Source organism: Notamacropus eugenii, chromosome 5, assembly GCF_028372415.1.
Source record: "Notamacropus eugenii isolate mMacEug1 chromosome 5, mMacEug1.pri_v2, whole genome shotgun sequence".
Classification (NCBI taxonomy): domain Eukaryota; kingdom Metazoa; phylum Chordata; class Mammalia; order Diprotodontia; family Macropodidae; genus Notamacropus; species Notamacropus eugenii.
Genome location: NC_092876.1, coordinates 169,871,888 through 169,892,559, shown reverse-complemented (window position 1 = coordinate 169,892,559; position 20,672 = coordinate 169,871,888). Strand labels below are relative to the sequence as shown.

Below are 20,672 nucleotides of genomic sequence, written 5' to 3'. Positions count from 1 at the left end.
GTGGAGAGACGGAGAGAAAATTTAGATCTTTTCGAAGCAATTGTTGAAAACTGAAAATAAATTAATTAATTAGGAAAAAATAAGTTAAAAAAAATTAAAACATCCTTCCCACCAACCTTCCAGGTTGTCCTGGACTGGAAATCTGCCACACACTGCCTCCTAATGAATTCTGCCACTCAAAAACTTGTTCAAATTCTCTTTTTAGAGGTATCAGAAGGAATTTGTGGTAGGGCTCAGATGAATCTGTACTCTCACTCTGCCATCTAGGCTGTACCTCACGACTAGTAAAAAAAAAAAAATACTTTTATTTTTCAACTCAATGATTTTTCCTTTGTTTCTAATTTTATGTCTTCTTTGATTGTCAAAATTTGTATTTTAGGGTTCTTTTTTCTCATTTATTGTTTTTCAGTTATATGCCCTGTTCATGCACCTGCATTTTCTCTCTTTGCAGTGTTGGTGAAAAAGCTTAAGTATGTAAAATTTCCTTTAAAGACTGTTTTGTATACATCACAAAAAGTTCAGTGCTTTGCAATTACTATCATTTCCTTTAATAAAATTCTTTTTTGTTTCTTCTTTGACATTTTCATTCATTAGAATCACTTATTGAGTCCTCTTACATCTGAATATTTTCTTCTAATTATCGTTTTTGATTATAATTTTAATTGTGATCTGGTAAGAAAGAGATGTGTTTAATGTTTTCACTGTATTTGTTTAATAGATTTTTTGTGACCTAGTACCTTCTATTTTTGTGAATGTAACATGCAAAGTTCAAAATCCATGTATTCCTTATGCATCCTACTCAGTAATTGCCAGAAGTCTTTCATAGCTAACTTTTCTAAAATTTCATTTAGATATTTAATATCTTTATTTTTTAGCTTTTTGTGTAACTTATCTTGGTCTAAAAGCAGCACATTAAAGTTTCCACTGAATTTTTCACTATCTACTCTTCCCTATACTTTGATTATAGTGTTAATATTTTATTATTATTATTACTATTATTTGTAGGTTATTTAAACATGGTGTAATTTCCTTGCTTGTCTCTTTTAACTATGACTGTGATTACTACCTCCTACTCTGAGATACTAATTGCCAAGATTTTTTTTTATTCACCTGAGACAAAAATGTTTCTTACTCCAGCTTCTCATTTTAACTGTGTGAGTATTTATATTGCTAATATGTTTCTCATAAAGAAAATATTATTGGATTATACTTTCTAATACATTCTGTCACCTTTGTCTCTTTCTTGGTGACATCAACCCATTGTCATTCACAGCTATATTTTAAGATATGTTTGTAAATCCATCACATCCTATTATACTTCTTCCTCTTCTTGTGATTTACCTTCTTCTTTGCAAAGACAAAGTTTAGGCAAAAAAGGAATGAGATCAACAATAGTAATGTATAATTGGAATGATCTGAGTCTACTTTTTTCTCTCACTTTCTTCCCTCAACCCAGACTCAGGGTACTAGGTATTGTCATTTTCCTCTCTCCATTCAATTGCTCCTTTCACCAGACCTCCATACTCTAATCAAGTCAACAAGTGTAAATTAAGCATTTTCTCTGTCTCAAGAATTGTGCTATTCCCTTGAGATAAAAATATAAGCAAAAAGACATATAGTTCCTGTCTTTAGGGAGCTCATATTTTAATGTGGGAAGACAACACATGAGTATCCATAAAAAGGTAGAGAGGGAGACATTGAGGAGAGAACTCTAGAGAGTCAGGAGCAGAATGGAATAAGAAATTCTGGAGCAAACATTTCTTTGAAAAGAAGGTTTGAGGAAAAGCTTACTAATTAGGAGAAGGGGATATAAGAGCAGAGGGATCATCCTGGAAAAAAAACCTCATGGTAGGTCTTCTTTCAGGGTTACAAAGCTTGTGAGGCATGGTGCCAAAGCCTAGAGGTCAGGAGCAAATTCAGGAGAATGTCCATAAGATGAAGTTTATCTGGCTTGATTTTCCCTTCCTCAATTTTTCTTTCTTTCTTAAATTTCACTCTCATACCAATTTCCTTATTACCTTTTATGAATTTCTATTCTAAACTCTTTGTGTATTTATGTCTTCAACACACTGCTTTGTTTAGATTAGCATGAACTTCCTGAGATTTCTGCTCTCCTTGGTCCTCCTGCCTATATTTTTTTTGTATTCTTCTTCTGGCATGCCCCAATTATGAGGAATGTCAAATTCTTCTGTCTTTCTTGTTTCTTTCATAGTGATGTCCTCTTTTTCTCCCTTTTCTTTCTTCAGTCACATACATCCAGATCTTCAGTTTGTCTTTGTTGCTTCTTTTATACTTTCAGACAGTAAGAGCCTGAAAGAACAATGATCTGCTTCCCCATTCCCCATGTCCATTAAGAGGTAGATTTCAGATCATAATTTATTCTCCTGCAAATTGATCAAATATATTTAACTTTTGAGTAATCTCTTGTCCACTGTGTTCACATTTTAAAGATTCTACCCATTGCTGGTTTTCTCACCACAATTCATGCTCAGGTTCTCAGACTCAAAATCAAATGCTCTTTCTACTACCCTATACTTTGTATAAACTCCAAATGGATAGTGTAAAGTCATCAAGTTCATCATTGAGGTCAGGAGTGAAATGAACAGTGAAAGCTAGCTGAGAATTGCTAGAATGTTCTTTAAGCATCGTTTCAGTCATCACTCAATCAAAATCTGTCAAGATGCATCTATCAAGCACTTCTTCTGTGACAGGCACTAGGATAAGTATTAGGAATACAAAGACAAAAGTAAAACACTTCTCTGAAAGGGCTTCCATTTGACTGAGAGAGAAAATATATGTAATATAGGCATATACACGTTAGATACACGATGACTAGGGAAACACAATCTAGCAGTCTGTGGAATCTGGAAAGGCTTCATGTATGAAGTCACACTTAAATTGAGTTTTGAAAATTAAAGGAAAAGTGTATTCTAAGGAAGGGGAAGAGACAATTCAAAACCTTGTATTTAGGGAATAGACTTCCACATATGACAAATAGTAAGAGGGTCAGATTGACTGGACCACACATTGTATTAAGGAGAGTGGTCTGTAAATAAGGGGCAGCTAGCTGATGAAATAGATACTGGGGTTGGAATCAGAAAGACTCATATTCATGAGTACAAATCCACCCTCTGACACTTACTAGCTATATGACCCTGGATTAATCATTTAACCCTGTTTACCTTAGTTTCTCTTCTGTAAAATGAGCTAAAGAAGGAAATAGCAATTATCTCTCACATCTTTGCCAAGAAAACCCCAAATGGGATAATGAAGAGTTAGACATGACTGAAAAAGGACAGAACAACATTTAAATAAACATGGATTTGTAGGTTGGAGCGATGTCACAGAGAGCTTTAAGGGGCAAAGAAAAAAGGCATCCCTCAAGGAATCCAACAAATATTGAGAATGTTCAAGCATTTAACATAGGCCAAGCACTTTGCTAAAAGCTAGAGACAAAAATATAAAAGTGAAAAAGTACCTGCCCTCAAAAAGCTTATATTTTAATTAAAAAGATAACATGTACATACAAAATACATACAATGTAGTTCTTGGTAGTCTCAAAGCAGAAGCTGCCATTGACCATGAGGTCAGGTAAGGCCTCTTATAAAAGGTGGTGACAGAGCTGGGCTCCTGAGTAGCCAAAGTACTCAACAGCTATGTAAATGTAGATGGTCAGATAGGAAACACACTGTCAAGGTCTCTGAGCACAACTTTGTTCACTGCTTGAAATAACTAACACCTTTATGGATTGTGTGCTTCCTTTCTTTCTTTTATTATTTTCCCATTTCAATATTCCCCTGTCAACATGCAAATATTTTTGGAAAGGAAGAACTAGAAAGGTAGTTGGGATATGAAGAAGGGAAAATAGAACCCTGAAAAGAAAAATCAGGAAGGAATCAAAGACCAATGTGATTCACTTTTTAATTTTTGCCAGAGTGGACTCAGTGTTGAAAGGTTCAGCTAAATTCATTCTTGTTTGTGGATCCAGAATATACTCTTCTCCTCTTATCATAGAACTAGATTGTTAGACTTACAAGTTGAATTAAAGACCATCTTATTCAACTATCTCATTTTACTTATAAGGAAACAGGCTCAGAGAGAAGCAATTTGAACTCAAGTCTTACTGATTCAAACTCTAGCATCCTACCATCCTCGTCATGTTGCCACACCTTTCCTTGAATGTCTTCATGGTTAAGTGCTAGAAGATAAAAGATAGGAAGAAACCCTTGTTCAGCTACCTGAAAATCAGGATTAAATAGACAAAATCCACATTGTGAGATGAGGGGATCTGTCTGAGATTACTAAATTGTTCATCAAAAAGAACATGATATATAACATTGTTAAGTCACTTTAACTCCTTGGAGCTGCTTACTTTATGTACAGATAGACAGAGAGATAGAGAGATAGATGGATAGATAGATAGATAGATAGATAGATAGATAGATATTGTGGGGGTGGAACAAGGCTGTATATTTATTTGTCTGCAGAGAATGATACATTAATTTCCCCTACCCTTCCAAGAGAATGGCAGAAGAATCAGGTAAACAAAGGCAAGGTAATAGAAGTCCATGATTCAGCTGAAGCAAACCTCACTTTTTTTTGGGTTAATTGCAAGCCACAACATACCTTTGGGCCACACTGAGAGGAAAAGAGTAGCCATCTACATAGAAGGTTTCTTCAAACAGGACAGAGTAGCCTTTCTGGGGCTAATATGGGGGAATGTGAATCAAAGCTGAGTGGAAATAAGTCACACGGGGGTACAATGCCAGAATAAGCTGATCATTCTGGAATAAAGTTTCAGGGTCTGTCCCAGGGTTGTCCTTCCACTGGGGTGGTGGAATGATTCGTCTTTGGCTCAAGATATGTCTCTCTTTGCCTTTCTCACCAATGAGAAGGCAAATATGCCACCTCATATTTGTTAGTAGCATAATTGTAACTGAAAACTTCTGCCAGAATCCACTGCTCATCCCCATCCACAACTTTCACTCGAAGAGAGACTTTATCACATGGTTTGGCTATGTAGTCCCCTGAAATTGGTTGGGTCAGATGATCTCTCAGATTCTTTATATTCTGTCTTTACGCTTCTATGGATCTGACTTTTTGTGATTCACTTATAATATGTAGGATAGAAAAAGGTAAAATATTGCTAGGGTCTTCATTTTTTAAATTATATTTTTGTGCAATAAATCCTCCTCCCTATGATTTTCTTCAATGCCTCCTTCACATCCTTGTTCCTTAGACTGTAGATGAGGGGATTCAGCATAGGAATCACTGTGGTATAAAAGACAGATGCTACTTTCTCTTCTGTCATGCTGCTGCTTGATGCTGGTTTAAAATACATAAACATAATGGAGCCATAAAAAATGGCCACAGCAACAAGGTGGGAGCCACAGGTACTGAAGGCTTTGTACCTGCCTTTAGCAGAGTTAATGAAGAAGATATTAGAAAGGATAAAAGCATAAGAGATCAAGATGGCCAGAGTGGTTACCAACACATTGAATCCAAGGAGAAATACCACTAAAAGCTCATTAATGTAAGTACTGGAGCAGGAGAGCTTCAGGAGGGGAAGAATGTCACAGAGGTAATGGTTAATGAGATTAGGACCACAAAAAGACAATCTGGCCATACATCCTGTGTGTGCAAGAGCACCAACAGTCCCTATCACATACACTGCTGTTGCTAGTAGGGAACAGACCTTTGGGGACATGACAACATTATAGCGCAGTGGGTTACAGATTGCAACATAACGATCAGAAGCCATGGCTGTCAACATGTAGCATTCATCAATAGCAAAAAAGCAAAAGAAGAACAGTTGTGTCATGCATCCAGCATAAGAGATAATGCTTTGATCCTCTACAAAATTCACCAGAAGTTTAGGGGTAACAACAGAGGAGTAACAGATATCTATGAAAGACAAGTTACTGAGGAAATAGTACATGGGGGATTTGAGCTGAGAACTAACAGCAATTAAGAAGATCATGCCCAGGTTCCCCAACATAGTGATCACATACACCCACAGGAATAGAAGGAAAAGGGGAAACTGAAGGCTTGGTTCATTGGTTAATCCTTCAAGGTAAAACTCTGTTACGGAGGACTGATTTTCTGAGGCCATTTCTAGGCAACTGTGGGAAAGAAAAAAGTCAAAGAAATAAAATAGTCATTTTATAGTAACAAGTAATTTTTTTAACAGAACGAAGCGGGAAATTTCATTTCTTCAGAACAATTTAATCCTTGTCAATTAGTATTTGTCATTACTAAAGTCTTACCTTTGGTTCTTATTACTCTGGAGTCTCAAAAGTTGTGGCATCTGTGTATTCTGGGAGAGCTCTTAACATCAGAGATTTAAACTAGAAGGTCATGTAGTCTACCCTACCCCTCATCCTGCCATTTGACAGATGAGGACACAGATGTCACAAAGTTCTAAGTGGTAGGGGGGTGATCCAAATTCAGGTCCTCTGATCAGGACCCATCCTTGTTTCCTCACACTCATGCTGCCTCCCAAGTTTCTGTGGTGCTGGAAATTATTTGCACAGGATTATGGTAATCGAATTATATGTTTATCAACTGAATCTCATCACCAGAAAGTTTATTTATATTAGCTATATTGCTTTGACTATGACAATTCATTAAACCAAATATCAAGATGGGGAAGAATCATAATCTGAATGTGTAGAAGTCTGCACATGAAAGAAATCACTGATATTTTAAAGTTATACATTCAATATCTGGAAGACCCAGTGAATAAACACACACACACACACACACACACACACACACACACATTATACTAGTACAATGTCGCTTTTTCTAGCCTTTATCAAGATGCAGTGAGGAAATGTGCCCTGGTGGAGTTCTCTTTCTGGTACTGCCATACCTGAACCATGTTTTAATCAGTGGTGTTATCATTAAGTAATAGGAAGTTTCTCCAGATGCCAAATTTTCTCCTCTGCCAACTTGCCTCCAGTTTATTCAAGTTAGCCACAGAGTGCTCTCCAGTACCTAATATTTATTTTAAGTGCCTTGGCAGTAGCTGTATTCTATGGTACCTTTTCCACTGACTGTCTTAATCCCTTCCAATTTTTTGTGTATCTGGGTTTTCTCCTTTCAGTATGTTAGTCTATGTGTCCTGTGAGGGGTGTGGACATACATCACTGCTTCTCTGTGACATATTCCTAATATATAGGTGACATCTAACAAGGGAATAAAGTTTGGTGCAATGCAAAGTGTACTGGCTTGAAAGTCAGAAGATACAAGTTCAAACTGTTATTACCTATATGACCTTGACCAAGTCAATTAGCCTTCTTAGGCCTTGTTTTCTTTCTCTTTAATAAGGGTGGCAGAGTAGATGGTCTCTGAGACCCCTTCTGGCTGTAAATCTGTGATCATATTTAAACTTTACTTTCCCTTCCCTCTGTAGTCCACTTGCTAATGTTAACAACTTAGATACAGCCACATAAGGAAAAACTAATTTAAAATGAATATAAAGCAACAAACAATATGACACAGTTGGCAAAGATCTGATTTTGAATTTTTCATGGTACATGTCGCTTTTGTGAAAAAGGTGCATTTAAACTAATAACTAATGTTGAATCGTCTGCGGTCCTTTCAAAATTATTAGATCTTATACTTGTTTGACACTTAGTGAGAAAGATCCCTTGCAGGAAGACTGTTGAACCCCGAGAGTGGTATTCGCTCAGATTAAAATGTCTAAGGAAAAACATTTTACTGAGTGTCAGGATAGGAAGATCCTAGATCTCTGGTGCAATGTCCCATTGCTTCCCTTAAAAAAACAAACGGAGCATGACCAAAGATAAAGCTGATCTCCTGCTTGAAGAAAGACCATCAGTGTCATAGTAACATACAGATGAATAGTGCATGGAACAGTGCATTCCTCTGATAAGATAATGCTAAAAATGTGCCTCTAGAGCTCACAGACAGAAAGAGAGGTGGCTGCAAAGAGAGAGCATATCCCCTTCTTGGATATCACAAGGTCATCTCTGGTGGCTCTTACAAGGCCAACATGGGCAAAGAATAAATACGAGAATAGCTTGTAATCTGAAGAACATTTTGACTTAGAATGAATAACATTAATAGCAGAAATAATAATAATGTAAGTGTATATATGTATATGTATGTATATATCTATACATACATATACATATATATATAATTATGAAACTTTGCAACTACATGTCATTTGATCATCGGCTACTTTCTCATAGTCAGGCAGTTTTTGAAACTTAAGTCAACACCTAACTAGAAGTCCAACATTTTTTAAATAACACCTTATTGCTCTAGACATAGCCAGGACCCCATTCAAAGATGAGAAAAATGAGGTTTAGAGAAGTTTTTATATATAGTCTAATGTCAAATGACCAATAAGAGGTATAGACAACATATGGGAGAAACTAAAGTAAGATGGAAAAATCAAGTGTTATGACACAGAGGTAGCTAAGTGGCACAGTGGATGGAGCACTGGGCTTGAAATCAGGAAGACTCTCTTCATGAGTCTTACCAACTATGTGACCCTGGGTAAGTCACTTAACCCTTGCTTTTTTTTTTTTTTTTTTGCTTCAGTTTGCTTATTTGTAAAATTAGCTGTAGAAGGAAATGGCAAACCACTGCAATGTCTCTGCCAAGAAAACCCAAAAAACAGGGTCATGAACAGTTGGACACTACTGAAACAACTGAACATCATCGACAACAACACGATACACAGAACATATAAAAGGAAAAAGAGGTACCATCATGTTGCTTAAACACTCACAGTATAGCTTACTATTAAAAGAAAATAGGGGACTAGAAATGTACCAGTAATTTAATTAGTATGGGGAACTCCAAGATGAAAAAACACTCATTACCGATGCTTTTCAGCAATATCTCCTCAGTTTCTGGAGTTACAGATTAGTCTAGAGAGATGTGAAATTATGAGCCTTTCTTAACCAGTATATACACTGCATCACACTGCCTGTTAAGGTAAGGCCATATATTTCTAAGTTTGGGACAGCTCTCCTGAAGATGAATGTGTCATTTTCTTAGGAATTGCATTTCACTTCAAATATCTTATGAAAATCAGGTGGAATTTGTATACTGACCTGAGATTTTTCAGAAATAGAGAAGTCATTTGATATTTCTTGGTTTTTTACCTTCATTCTCTTAAAAGGGGAAGAGAGCACATTTCACCTGGCAAATCATTATAAATGTAGTACCTTGCAAATTCTGATTAAAGGGTAAGGTTATTTATGGGATTGTTTTAAAATCCAAGAGACATTTGGACGCAAAGGGAAATGAAGGACAGCATCCTCATTAGCACTGGATTTGTTAGCCAGAACCAAGGATAGGAACTCCGCTGCCTCTAAAATACCAAGCCTCCAGTGAGGGAGTTTTATTTGTTCTTTGAGACTCAGGGAAATGACGGGGACAAAACCACCACAAGACTTCTATGTCCCAAAGGTTGGGCTTTCTTGGTAGCAAATAATTACTCATTGTTTGTCCCCCAGATATATATCATTAAGGTATGTTAGTGATTAGAATAACAACCAAATTCCCTTGAGATGATATTCCCCAAGGATTATGGCTGTGAATATGATGGCAAAGGTTTTCCAAAAACTTCAGAATGATCTTGGTATATCTAGTCTCCATGTTTTCTATTTTTTATTAACAATTAAATCCAAACTACTGTTTTTGTTCACCTTTCCCAACGATGAGAAAACTTTCTGTTATAAGACTGGTCTTGCAAGTGTTGAGACCACCATAACAGTCTCCCTTTAAAAGAGAGTGTGAACATATAGCACATACTCATGGAAAAATACTTACAATACCACTTATTAAAAGTTGGTACAGCTGTGTCCCTCAATTAGTATTTTGGCTACTAACAGCTTGTTTGTTTCCCTGATGACAAGCCCCACCAAATATTTTTTTTGCCCTGACCTCTGATATGCAAATTGGCCAGCTCCAAGAAGGCCATCCAAAATCTTAAGATAAGTACCCCACTCTCTGAAAGAATGGAAAGATACTTTGGATCACACTCTCCCCTCCAGGAGGAGCACACCTTCCTGCAGGAGCACTCTCCCTTTCTGCTCAATATAGGTCTGTTTCTATGCTCCCCAATACAACACTGCCCTTATGCAAATTATACTGCTAGATTGTATGCCTGAGTTGTATGATGAATTTGCTTTTCCTTTCTCCTTCCCCCTGTTCCCCATTGGTTGCAATAAAGTTTTGCATTGAATCAATTCCCATTATTTTAAATGTTATTCTCAGTACCTGAACTTATTAAGGGGTTGTTTGCCCCAAGGTCTCTGGCTGGTCCACTGACCTTTCCTTAGACATAAATTGGAAGTCTCAGCAAGGACTTAACCTATTGACAGCTACACCTACTCTGGGAGAGTTGAACATTGAGAGTCTAATTGTAGAAAGCTATATTCAAGATGGGAACTCTAAATCCTCCCAAGAGGGACTCCTTTATGCCAGGGGACTGTCATAAAATACCTTCCAAAAGGTTTTAATAATTAATGCCATTGGAAATGAGTTACTCATCTCTGCTTTTTCTTTTCTTTTTGCATTCAATTTCTTGTAAATGGCATTAATAATTAATGTCTCCAAAATCATACTCATTCCAAAGGTTTGAGAACTGAGGTGGGAAAACCTGTAGGATGGGAATGAAGCTTTCTGATTCTTTGGGAATGGAATTCTCCAAGGACGCTCAGATTGTCCAATCAAGTCCACAGAGAAGAGGAAATGTGTGTCCATGAATCTGCACAAGTCTGTGGCATATGACTCTGTGTAGGACAAAGGAGTATATGCTCCTGTGCCTCCATGAGAGTGGCCCTCTCTGTGCTAAATGTTTCTACTTATATATGTAACACCTATATATGCATATCCCTATGCTTCTCCTTGAGAGCCATGTACATTTGGAGACTCAGTTCAGACCACAAATCTAGGAACTGAAATTCTTTCCCCTGGTCCCATTCTGATCTGTTGCACAGATCCTGGAAGTCATCCCAACCAGAAAAGAGGTAGTAGCCACCTCCAGAATGTTAATTATTAAGAGAATAAAGAAAAACCTCTTTCTTTGACATTCAGAACAGTGACTGGTAGAGAAAAATGATGATGATGAAGATAGAACCTGCATCTAGAAAGCTTTTAAAAATAAGTCAAAATATATCAGATCAACATAATTCTCATATCAATACACAAGAAGTAACACAAAATCATTATATCATAAAGCTTATACAATATGCATCAATCAAAGAATAATAAAACAATAAACATTATAGGATCTTAGTGTAGGGGCCTAAGCACAAGCACCCCATCATTCCCCCCTCAAATGAATGGGACCCAAAATCCCTTGGAGTAAGGGGCAAAGGTCTCAGCTTCTAAAACTACTTCCTTCTGAGATTGGATGTAGAGCTGTCCCTGACTTGAGAGGTCCAATTCAAGGGGTCAGTTCCTTAGCCAGTCTTCAGAGTGTGGTCAATGCGAGGTCCAGGGGTGACATATCATGGTCTCAGACAGAGAGTAATATCCAGATTAAGCAGTGGGGCATCTACAAGTGGAGAGCACTAAGCCTGGGGGAGACAAATTTAGCAAAAAGGCTAAGTAAATAAAGGTCAAAAAGAAGAAAGAGTCAATAACCAGAAGCAGGGTAAATACAGGCTGGTATCTTTCACATAGGACCATGTGAAATGTGATGGCGATTCCAACTGTGTAGTATTAATTTGACCTCATAGCCCAACTCAGGAATAATCAGGTGGAAAATATTCCTTTTCAAAAGAACACAATGAGGAAACTAAGCCAGGAGGATTCTGTCCAAGATTGACACTAAGATTATCCTCACAGCTTTTTCTCAGATACAAAACTCCACCTATTAATAGTAGAGGATCATGTTCCCTTTGAGTGGCTTGTGGAATTTATTGATCTCAGCCATGCTTCTGGAGTCTTTGAACCCACTGTCATAGCCTGCATGTGAACTGGACTCCTAAATAGCCAGCTGTTTGATGAACCCATTTAGCTAGTATCAGATCATCAACTGGCTTCAAAGCAGGGACAACATGCTGAGTAGAAATCTTTGCTACTCAGTCAGCACTTGTGCTCTTGTGTGGTGAGGGTAATGTGAGCATCTACATGAAAAACTGACAAATTAGCAAGCTAAGACATATCTCATATATCTTCCCATAATTCTTTGTCCCAGACTTGTTTACCATGAATTTTCCCAATTTTTATTCTTCCACATGTGCATCCATGTAGCTAACCTGTTGGCTACAACTCATGAATTTGTAGATATTTGACACTGTCCTCTTTGTTCTGTTTGAACAGCTTGATGTACTGCCATAAGTTCAGCATATTGACTACTTCCACCTATTCCAGTACTTTCCAAAGTCTGCCTAGTACATGGTTTACAGGCCACAGCTTTCCAGTGTCTTCTATGGCCTAAATATTTTGCTATTCTGTCCATAAATCATGCATATTTTTTTTCCTCATTTAATCTATCATATCCCTCATTCCATTTTACCAAGGACTGTACCAACTGTTGCTTTAGTTTAGGGGATGAATTATTTCCTTCAGTATCAATGTGAACTATGATTTCATGTACAGCAGAAAATCCACTTTTACCTACTTTAGATCTGTTTTGAACGTACCATTTCCATTTAATCATACTAGCCTCTTGCACGTGTTCAATTTCATGGAAAACTGGGGTACTAATTACCCAGGTTATAATTGGGATTCCAGGTCTTAAAATTACTTCATGATTCAGAGTTAATTGTTCAGTCTCCATCAAGACCCAGTACACAGCTACTAACTGCTTTTCAAAAGGGGTTTATTGAAGTCCAGATGAAGAAAGTTTCCTAGACCCAAATCCTAAGGGTACATATTGACCTTGCTCTTTTTGTGTAACCCCTAATTTGCATATTCATCCTGTACTTGTAATTTCCCTGGACCACTTTGCATAGGCCATAAATCTATGGACAACTGTATGGTAGCCTTGGTGTCTTCAAAAGCATTACTCTGCTCAGATCTCCAATAAAATTCATATTTCTTCCTAGCAACCTTATATAAGGGTTTCAGAATCTGTCTTAAATGCAGTATATGATATCTCCAATATCCAAATAATCCTATAAACTGTTGGGCCTCTTTCTTATTGGTAAGGATAGGAAAATCCTGAATCTTTTGTCAGGCTTGTGGGAGAATCTCTCTTAGGCCCTTATTCCATTGTATACCTGAGAATTTCAGTGTTTGAGCTGGTCCTTAAACCTTTGCAGGGTTAACTTCCTATCCTTGCTTTTCCATATGCTCAATTAAAAGCATCAGACTCCTCCACTTCTTCTACATTTTTTCCTTGTAACACAATATTATGTATGTAGTGAGGAAGCTGCAGCTCTTTGCCATCCAAATGCTCAGCCACAATTCCATGATGACTAGGTCATAACTACGTCACATAGTAGGACTATGCAGATATCCTTGTGGCAAGCACGTAAAGATGTACTGTCTACCCTGCTAAGTAAAAGCAAATTGGTCCCATTGTTTAGAATCTATTGAGATATTAAAGAAAGCATTGGCGTATGAAGTCAAATCATATTTCTGGGTCCTTTCTATTGAGGTAACAGTATCTGGAACAGCAGCATACAAGAGAGGAGTCACTTTATTCAATTGTCTATAATCCACTGTCATTATTCACATTCCATTTGACTGTTCCACTGGTCAAACAGGATTATTCCACTGACTGGTTGTAGGGACTAACACCCCCTTCCTCAATATATTCCTTTATAGCATTTGTAATTTCAGCTTGTCTACCAGTATGTTATACTATTTCAAAGTAATTATTTTAGAATATTTGGGCAAAATCACTGGGTCCATTTTTATTTTACCCATGAGGGCTGCCTTAATTCTTCCTTACTGCAAATTGGTATCTTCCCTCAGCAAATTTAGAATCATACCTTTCATATATATTCCAATGATACATTCAGGAACAGGTACAGTTACCATCATATATTCCTTTTCAGGTAGTTGCCCAATTTTTATCATTAGTTTAACTTGTCTGGCTGGTATTGCAGCCCCTCCAAGTCCTGTGATCCTAATAGGGGTTCCCTTTTTAAATTTATTAGGGTTTCCATATATGTGAGACCTCTGTCCCTGGATCTATTAATGCCCAAGCTACAGTGGTTGATCCATTTTTCTAGGATATGATTAAACTGATGTGGGGTCTGTAATACCATCTGTGTACTTCTTTAATCTGAATTGTGGCTTGTCTAATTTCCTATCCCCCATTAGGTGCAATAAACTTGGATATAATGGTTCAAGAAGAGCTGTAGGGACAGTTTTTACTTCCCTATTCTGTCTAATACCAAGTCCCTTTTCCCAGTTTATTCTATACAATTTCTTATTTGGAGCACCATCTATTTTCCCACAATCTATCCCTGCTCTCAGTAAAGCAATAAACAATTCTCACCTTGCTAATCTATACTGACTTTGAATGTTCTGGCTATTTTGTTTTTTATCTTGAGATAATTATCTTTTCCCCATTCTCCTAGGTCACATAACTGTCAGATTTTATCCAGTACCTCTGAAAGAGGGTGTCCTATTTCCGCAATTACTAGAGTCAGAATTGTGTTTTCATAAATGGAAGGAGCACGTTGTACTATTGTATTTCTATGAGGAACCACTAAGGGAGTGTTATGATAGGTGTCTGCATCCCTACCATAATTACAATTTTCATCACCTCTTCCTTTGACTTCCTCACATGATCACATGCTAAGTGAATAGCAAGGTCTGTCTCTACTCAGCCACATAGAATCAGTGGGGTACTATTTATCGCATGCTTCAGTGGCTAAAGCTAACAAACTAGTCCCATTGTTGACTCCTTGAATATGGTAATCCTTAAAAGATTGTTGTAGAAAGGGATTCTGACTGATACCCATAAATATCAAGCAATTTACTTTATCTACCCATACTCCTCCAATTCTCTTATCACTGATTTTCACCATCCAAGATACTAGGGATTCTCCAATTTTGGGGGGTGAATCAGATTAATATATCTGCAACTTCCTATTGTGTAAAATCCTCAGTTATTTCCTTAAACACTCTTCCCCCAGTTCTCCTGCTTCTTCCATATTATTGGACAAGCATCCGCATCCTCATAATGTTTTTCCTTATGATACCCATAAACCTCCTCGTTTGCTTCATCTTCCTTATCCTCCCATATATCTTCTTCCCATGTGTCTGGGTCCCAATCCAGCCCCACAAGTAGAAGGGCTACATATACTTTCTTTTAGCTAACTTTTCCACTCCTTTTCTGATATATATGCAGTTATTCTCACAACTGCTTTTCTTCTATCACCTGATACTTTGCTCCTCTAAAAGGAAGTTCTGACCTCCTGACATAGAAAGCTTCTCATGCAAATCAGCTAACTCCTTTTTCTCCTGAACCTTTCTCTCCAACAATTTGTCTCTACTTTCAACCATAATACAGTAACCTCTACAAACCCCTATCATTACTTTCAATATTTCTACTCGTATTTCTTGAAAACATTGTTCTAGATCTATGGTTACCCTTCTGTAGCCTCAGTTCCCAGTTTTCACAAAGTCTTGTGTTTTTAGGCTATTCTCTCACTAGGGAGGAATAAGGAAAACCCTCCCATCCTGGGAAACTCATTTCTTTCTCTAGAGTTTCCATTTCCAAATAGAGGCATTATATTCTGCAATCCCATCCTCATCACCAAATATAACACTAATGTGATGTTCATAGCAAGGTTGAACCCCAAAATATAATAAGCTTTCTTCATTCAAGACCAAACCAAAACATTTATTCAGAACATCACAATTGAGATACCAGAAGGCAAAACTTAATGAAGCAATAGAAATATTTGTACACATCATCAATCCAGGGAACACCAACATCTCAAGTGTTCTTTCCAGTTCAGCCTGCCCACAAACAAGCTTCCCGCAAGCAAGTCCCCTTGGGCAAGTTCCTCCCTCTACCATGCCACTTCCTGTCCCCTCAAAGAATATATGCAGTTTTCAAACTAAGACTCAGCACCAGAGTGGCTTAGCACAGAGAAGCTTGAAAATCTATGTGACTCAGCACTTAATTGGAAAGGCATGAAAGTTCCCATGGCCCAGAGCCTGACTGGCTATGTGTCAGGTTCTGTGTGACTTAGGATGTGTCACAGCTGTGAAGCTGGGCCAGAGTTCAAAGCAATAAGACTTCTGTGATTGAAATATCTGTGTACCTTTAGACCTGGGAACACAGCCCATGTTCCAAAGGAGAAAAGGAACACATGTGGTCACATAGGTCTTTTAATGCACAGGGAAGATCTTTTATTCCATTAACCTTACAACATGGTGGTTGCTTACGGAAAAGAGGGATGTCATCCCCTAGAATGCATGGATTTCATCCAAGGAAACATTTCTTTCCCCCCATAATAAATGTCTTTTCTTTTTAAAAGCAGAAATCAAGGTTGACTTGAGTATCATCGCACATCCTCAAATTCAGAGTATAACCCCTTACTTAACTTTCCCTATCCAATGTTCAGATTGGCACTGAACCCATTCCTCAGTCTTTGCTTGTCTTGTAATGACTCCTACTTGGTTGTTTACTTCAGTGGAGAACATGTATCTCTGATAAGTGATAACATGCCCCACAAATAGTTAGATGCAGTAGGAGGCATTGACAAAATTGTTCCATTGGTTCAGAACACAAAGTGGAAGATTTTGATTACTTGGTCCTGTTTTCTCCAGAATACGATCCAATGAGGCAGCCAGAATTATTGTAATTATTGCAATTTAATTATTGTAAAATTAAATTCTATACTTTTTAGTGCCTATTATATAAATAATAGTGAATAGAGACCTCTTCTTGGAATGAGGAATATTTGATTTAGATCCTGTCTGCAGAGCTATGGTAAGAGATTTGAGAGAATCTCTCTTTTGGGTGAGATCTGGAACTCTCTCTTAATTGAGCTGCATTACCTTACTCCTAATGAAAGAGCTCCTTCAATTTGCATTGTCTGATATATGTATTTGTATTCCTCTGGTATATGTTTTGTTAATGTCTTGGATAAATGTATTTCTTTGCCATTTGATATGTGTATTCAATGTGAAACTGGTATGTGGAGAGAGAGTAAAGCACTGGATATAAGGCTTGGGGTTTTTTTTCCTCATTAAATAAAAGTCAGAAGTTTAACTTAGATCTGAAAACTACTTCTCCTAGATTAATAATTTTAAAGGAGTAAATACATATAATTCTAGCCTAGCACCCTGTCCTTCTGAGGAAAATAGAGTAGCAGTAGATGCCAGTTCTGACCTCCTGCTTTCTTTCTTGGAAGAAAATCAGGAATCTCCATTCAACTTCTTCCAACTTAACCTATCCTTTGAGGGTAAAGGAATGCTGCCCTTCACTCAGTGATGAGCATTCTCACACCTGGTCATACATCCCAGTGACCCCAGACTCCTATAGATCATCACACCAAGCCCATTCTACATCACCCAATACTGAATTCTTCACATCCAATCTCTTCAAATATCCTCAAAGTCTCTTCCTAGCTCCACCCAAATCTTCCATTATAGCCTCTGGAATGCCTCTTCCTTAGGCAACAAACTACCCTTCATCTTAAATCTATTCCTCTCTTACTTCATCCATCTTCTAGGTCTTACTATAACCTAGCTTCCTCTGGATGACACAATCTACTTGGACAACCTTTCTTATACTGGTTACACTTTCACACATTTTCTTCAGCTCACTAGTTGAGGATGGGGGTATTGGAATATTTCTTGTTCTACACTGAAATTTCCATATTCTCCACCTTCCACCACCATTCAATAACCTGTCTTCCTTTGAGATTCATGTCAGTAACATCTACCACTCAGCAAAAATCCAAGTAGTTGTCATATATAGATACCATACCCCCAGTCATTTCTTTTACTTCTTCAATGAGTTTGATAGCTGGTTCACAATTATTTTCTCCTCTCCAACTCCTGCCCTCATCCTAAAAGACTTACCTACATATTGATTCTCCCTCAAAAACCCTTACTCAGACTTCAACTACTTTTTTCTCATGCGTTAATACTTCATCCCACCTCAGCCACACACAGGCAGTCATACCTATAATATTTCCATCACCTCCAAATGTACCACCTCTATTATCAAAAATTCCAAAATCCCCTTATCTAACCATAATCTATTAGCTTTTCATTTCTCCCTCTACCTTCCATTACAAAATCCAATCCTTCATCTACACTGTGACCTCCAATTCCTTGACTCCTCGATTCTCTCCAAGGCCATTTCCCTTGCATTGGCCTCTCTCTATTCTTCTCTCTATCTTTACCTCTTGGTAAATCAATTCAGCTCTTCTTTTCTTTCTTGAGTCCCTACCCAACCCTTATCATATCACCAATTACACTGAGCCATGTCTCAGCTTTGGATCACTCCCATCATTTGTTACCTTTGCTTCTACACTCATTCTGCTGAATGAGTAGAGAAAAACACACAACTATTCTGAGTTTACTACAAATTTATTTTACATACCTTAACTGGGCCCTTACTGCTACTTGGCAATCCAACTATACATTCCTTATCAACTCGCTATCCCAGTCTCCTCATTGGCTCTTCCAAACTTTTTCATCTCTCCTCAGACTAACTATGGCTCCATCCACTCTTTCAGGAGATACCCTTACCGTATATATTTTGGGAAACAATGATGTCATTCACTGTGAATTCTCTTTTTCTCACTTCTTCATCTACTATGACTAACATGCCTTCTATGACTTTCAGGTGTTTTTATTTTACCCCTGTCTCATATGATGAAATGACCTTACTCCATACCAAGGCTAATCCCTCTATTTATTCAGTTAATCTTATTCTATCCTGTCTCCCCCAACAGATTGCCCCTTCTGTCATCCCTTTTCTTTCATTTATTGTCAATCTCTCCCTGTCACTTGGCTCATTTCCTATTTCCTACATGCATACCCATATCTCTCCCTCTCTCTCTCTCTCTCTCTCTCTCACACACACACACACACACACACACACACACACACACATACGCCATATCAAAATTTTTGCCAAGAACTGCTGAAACCTTTGAAATATCCTTTGAATAAACCTTTCTTTTCTCTGACACTGCCACTATTCTGGTGCAGGCCCTCATCACCTCATGTCTTGATTAATGAAATAGCCTCATAAGTCTGTGGATGTCAAGTTCCCTCCCACTGCAATCCATCCTCCATGCAATAAGCAAAATGATTTTTCTAAAGTACAGACTTAATCCTATCACATACCACCATACACCCTGTCCCCACTAAATAAAGTCCAGTGGCTTTCTATTGCTTTCAGGAGCAAATACAAAATCCTATTTTGCATTTAATACCTTTCATAACCTGGTTCCCTCCTACCTTTCCACTCTTCTTACACCTTATTCCTTAATATATACTATTTGATCCAGTGACACGTGCTTCTTGGCTGTTCCATGAACAAAACACTGCATCCCTTGGATCTAGATAATAATTTCTCTGGTCATCCCCCATGCCTAGAACATTCTGCTCCTTTGGATTCCTTTATTTTCCAAATAAAATCCCACTTGCTACAAGAAACTCTTTCCCAACTCCTTTTATTTCCAGTGACTGTAGTCTTTTACTTATTTCTAATTTACAACTAAATATATATATATATATATGCACACATATATATGTATGCATATACATATCACTTTGTATATTTGTTTTTATGTTTTCTCCACCATTAGACTATAAAATTCTTGAGGGTAAGGGCTGTCTTTCACCTCTTGTTTTATCCCCAGTACTTAGTGCTGTGCCTGGCATACCATATACACTTAATAAATATTCATGAATTGATTGATTGAGGAGACCTTAAAGATATGTCTATCCAGACATCCCCTTGAGCTACACACATGACACCTATTACTCCTATATGTAGGGGACAATCTGAATACAGATATATAAATCATATTACTTACAGATTATTCAATATCTTCTTTGATGACAGGTTGTTTATATTGTCTAATTTGCTAATCAGGTCATTTTCAGTTCTGTAGATTTCATACATTTCATTTAAGTTTTCATTTTTTATTGGTAAAATACTGAAAATTTTTTTCTTTATTTTCCATTATGATTTCTACTTTTTAATTTTTTATATGAAAAATTGTCACCCTTTTTTTTATCAAATTAAATAGTCATTTGTCAATTTGTTAATTATTAAAAAACAGGTCCTGCTTTTATTTTTTCAACTCTGATTTTTTGCTTTGTTTTCAATTTTATGTCTTCTTTGTCAAAATTTCAATTTTTTTGGTTGTTTTTAATTAGTTGATTTTCCAGGTGTTTTTCATTTGTTGTGTTCATGAAAATGCTTAGATATGTAGATTTTTTAATAGACTTTTTGTCTACATAACAAAAATTTCAATATATTTCACAATTATTGTCATTTTTTGATAAAATAATTCATTTCTTGTTTGACATATTCATTCATTGGGATTGTTTTATTAAGTCCACTTATGTCTGAATATTTTCTTCTAATTCTCCTTGTTTATAATTTTAATTGTGATTTGGTCAGAAAGAGATGTGTTTAATAATTTTGCTGTATTTATTTAACAATTTTTTGTAACAGTGCCAAATCTTTTTTTTTGGTGAATATGCCATGCAAAGTTCAAAACACATGTAAT

General features: G+C 37.1%; 1 protein-coding gene across 1 annotated transcript; it reads right to left on the bottom strand.

Moving 5' to 3' along the window:
- Positions 1-5,167: 5,167 nt before the first annotated feature.
- On the bottom strand, positions 5,168-7,168 carry LOC140507741 (olfactory receptor 8A1-like). Its single transcript, XM_072615683.1, has 2 exons — positions 7,156-7,168; positions 5,168-6,114 (listed from the first exon to the last, which is right to left on the bottom strand). The coding sequence occupies exons 1-2, from the start codon at positions 7,166-7,168 to the stop codon at positions 5,168-5,170; spliced, it is 960 nt and encodes a 319-aa protein (XP_072471784.1).
- Between the last annotated feature and the right edge of the window lie 13,504 nt (positions 7,169-20,672).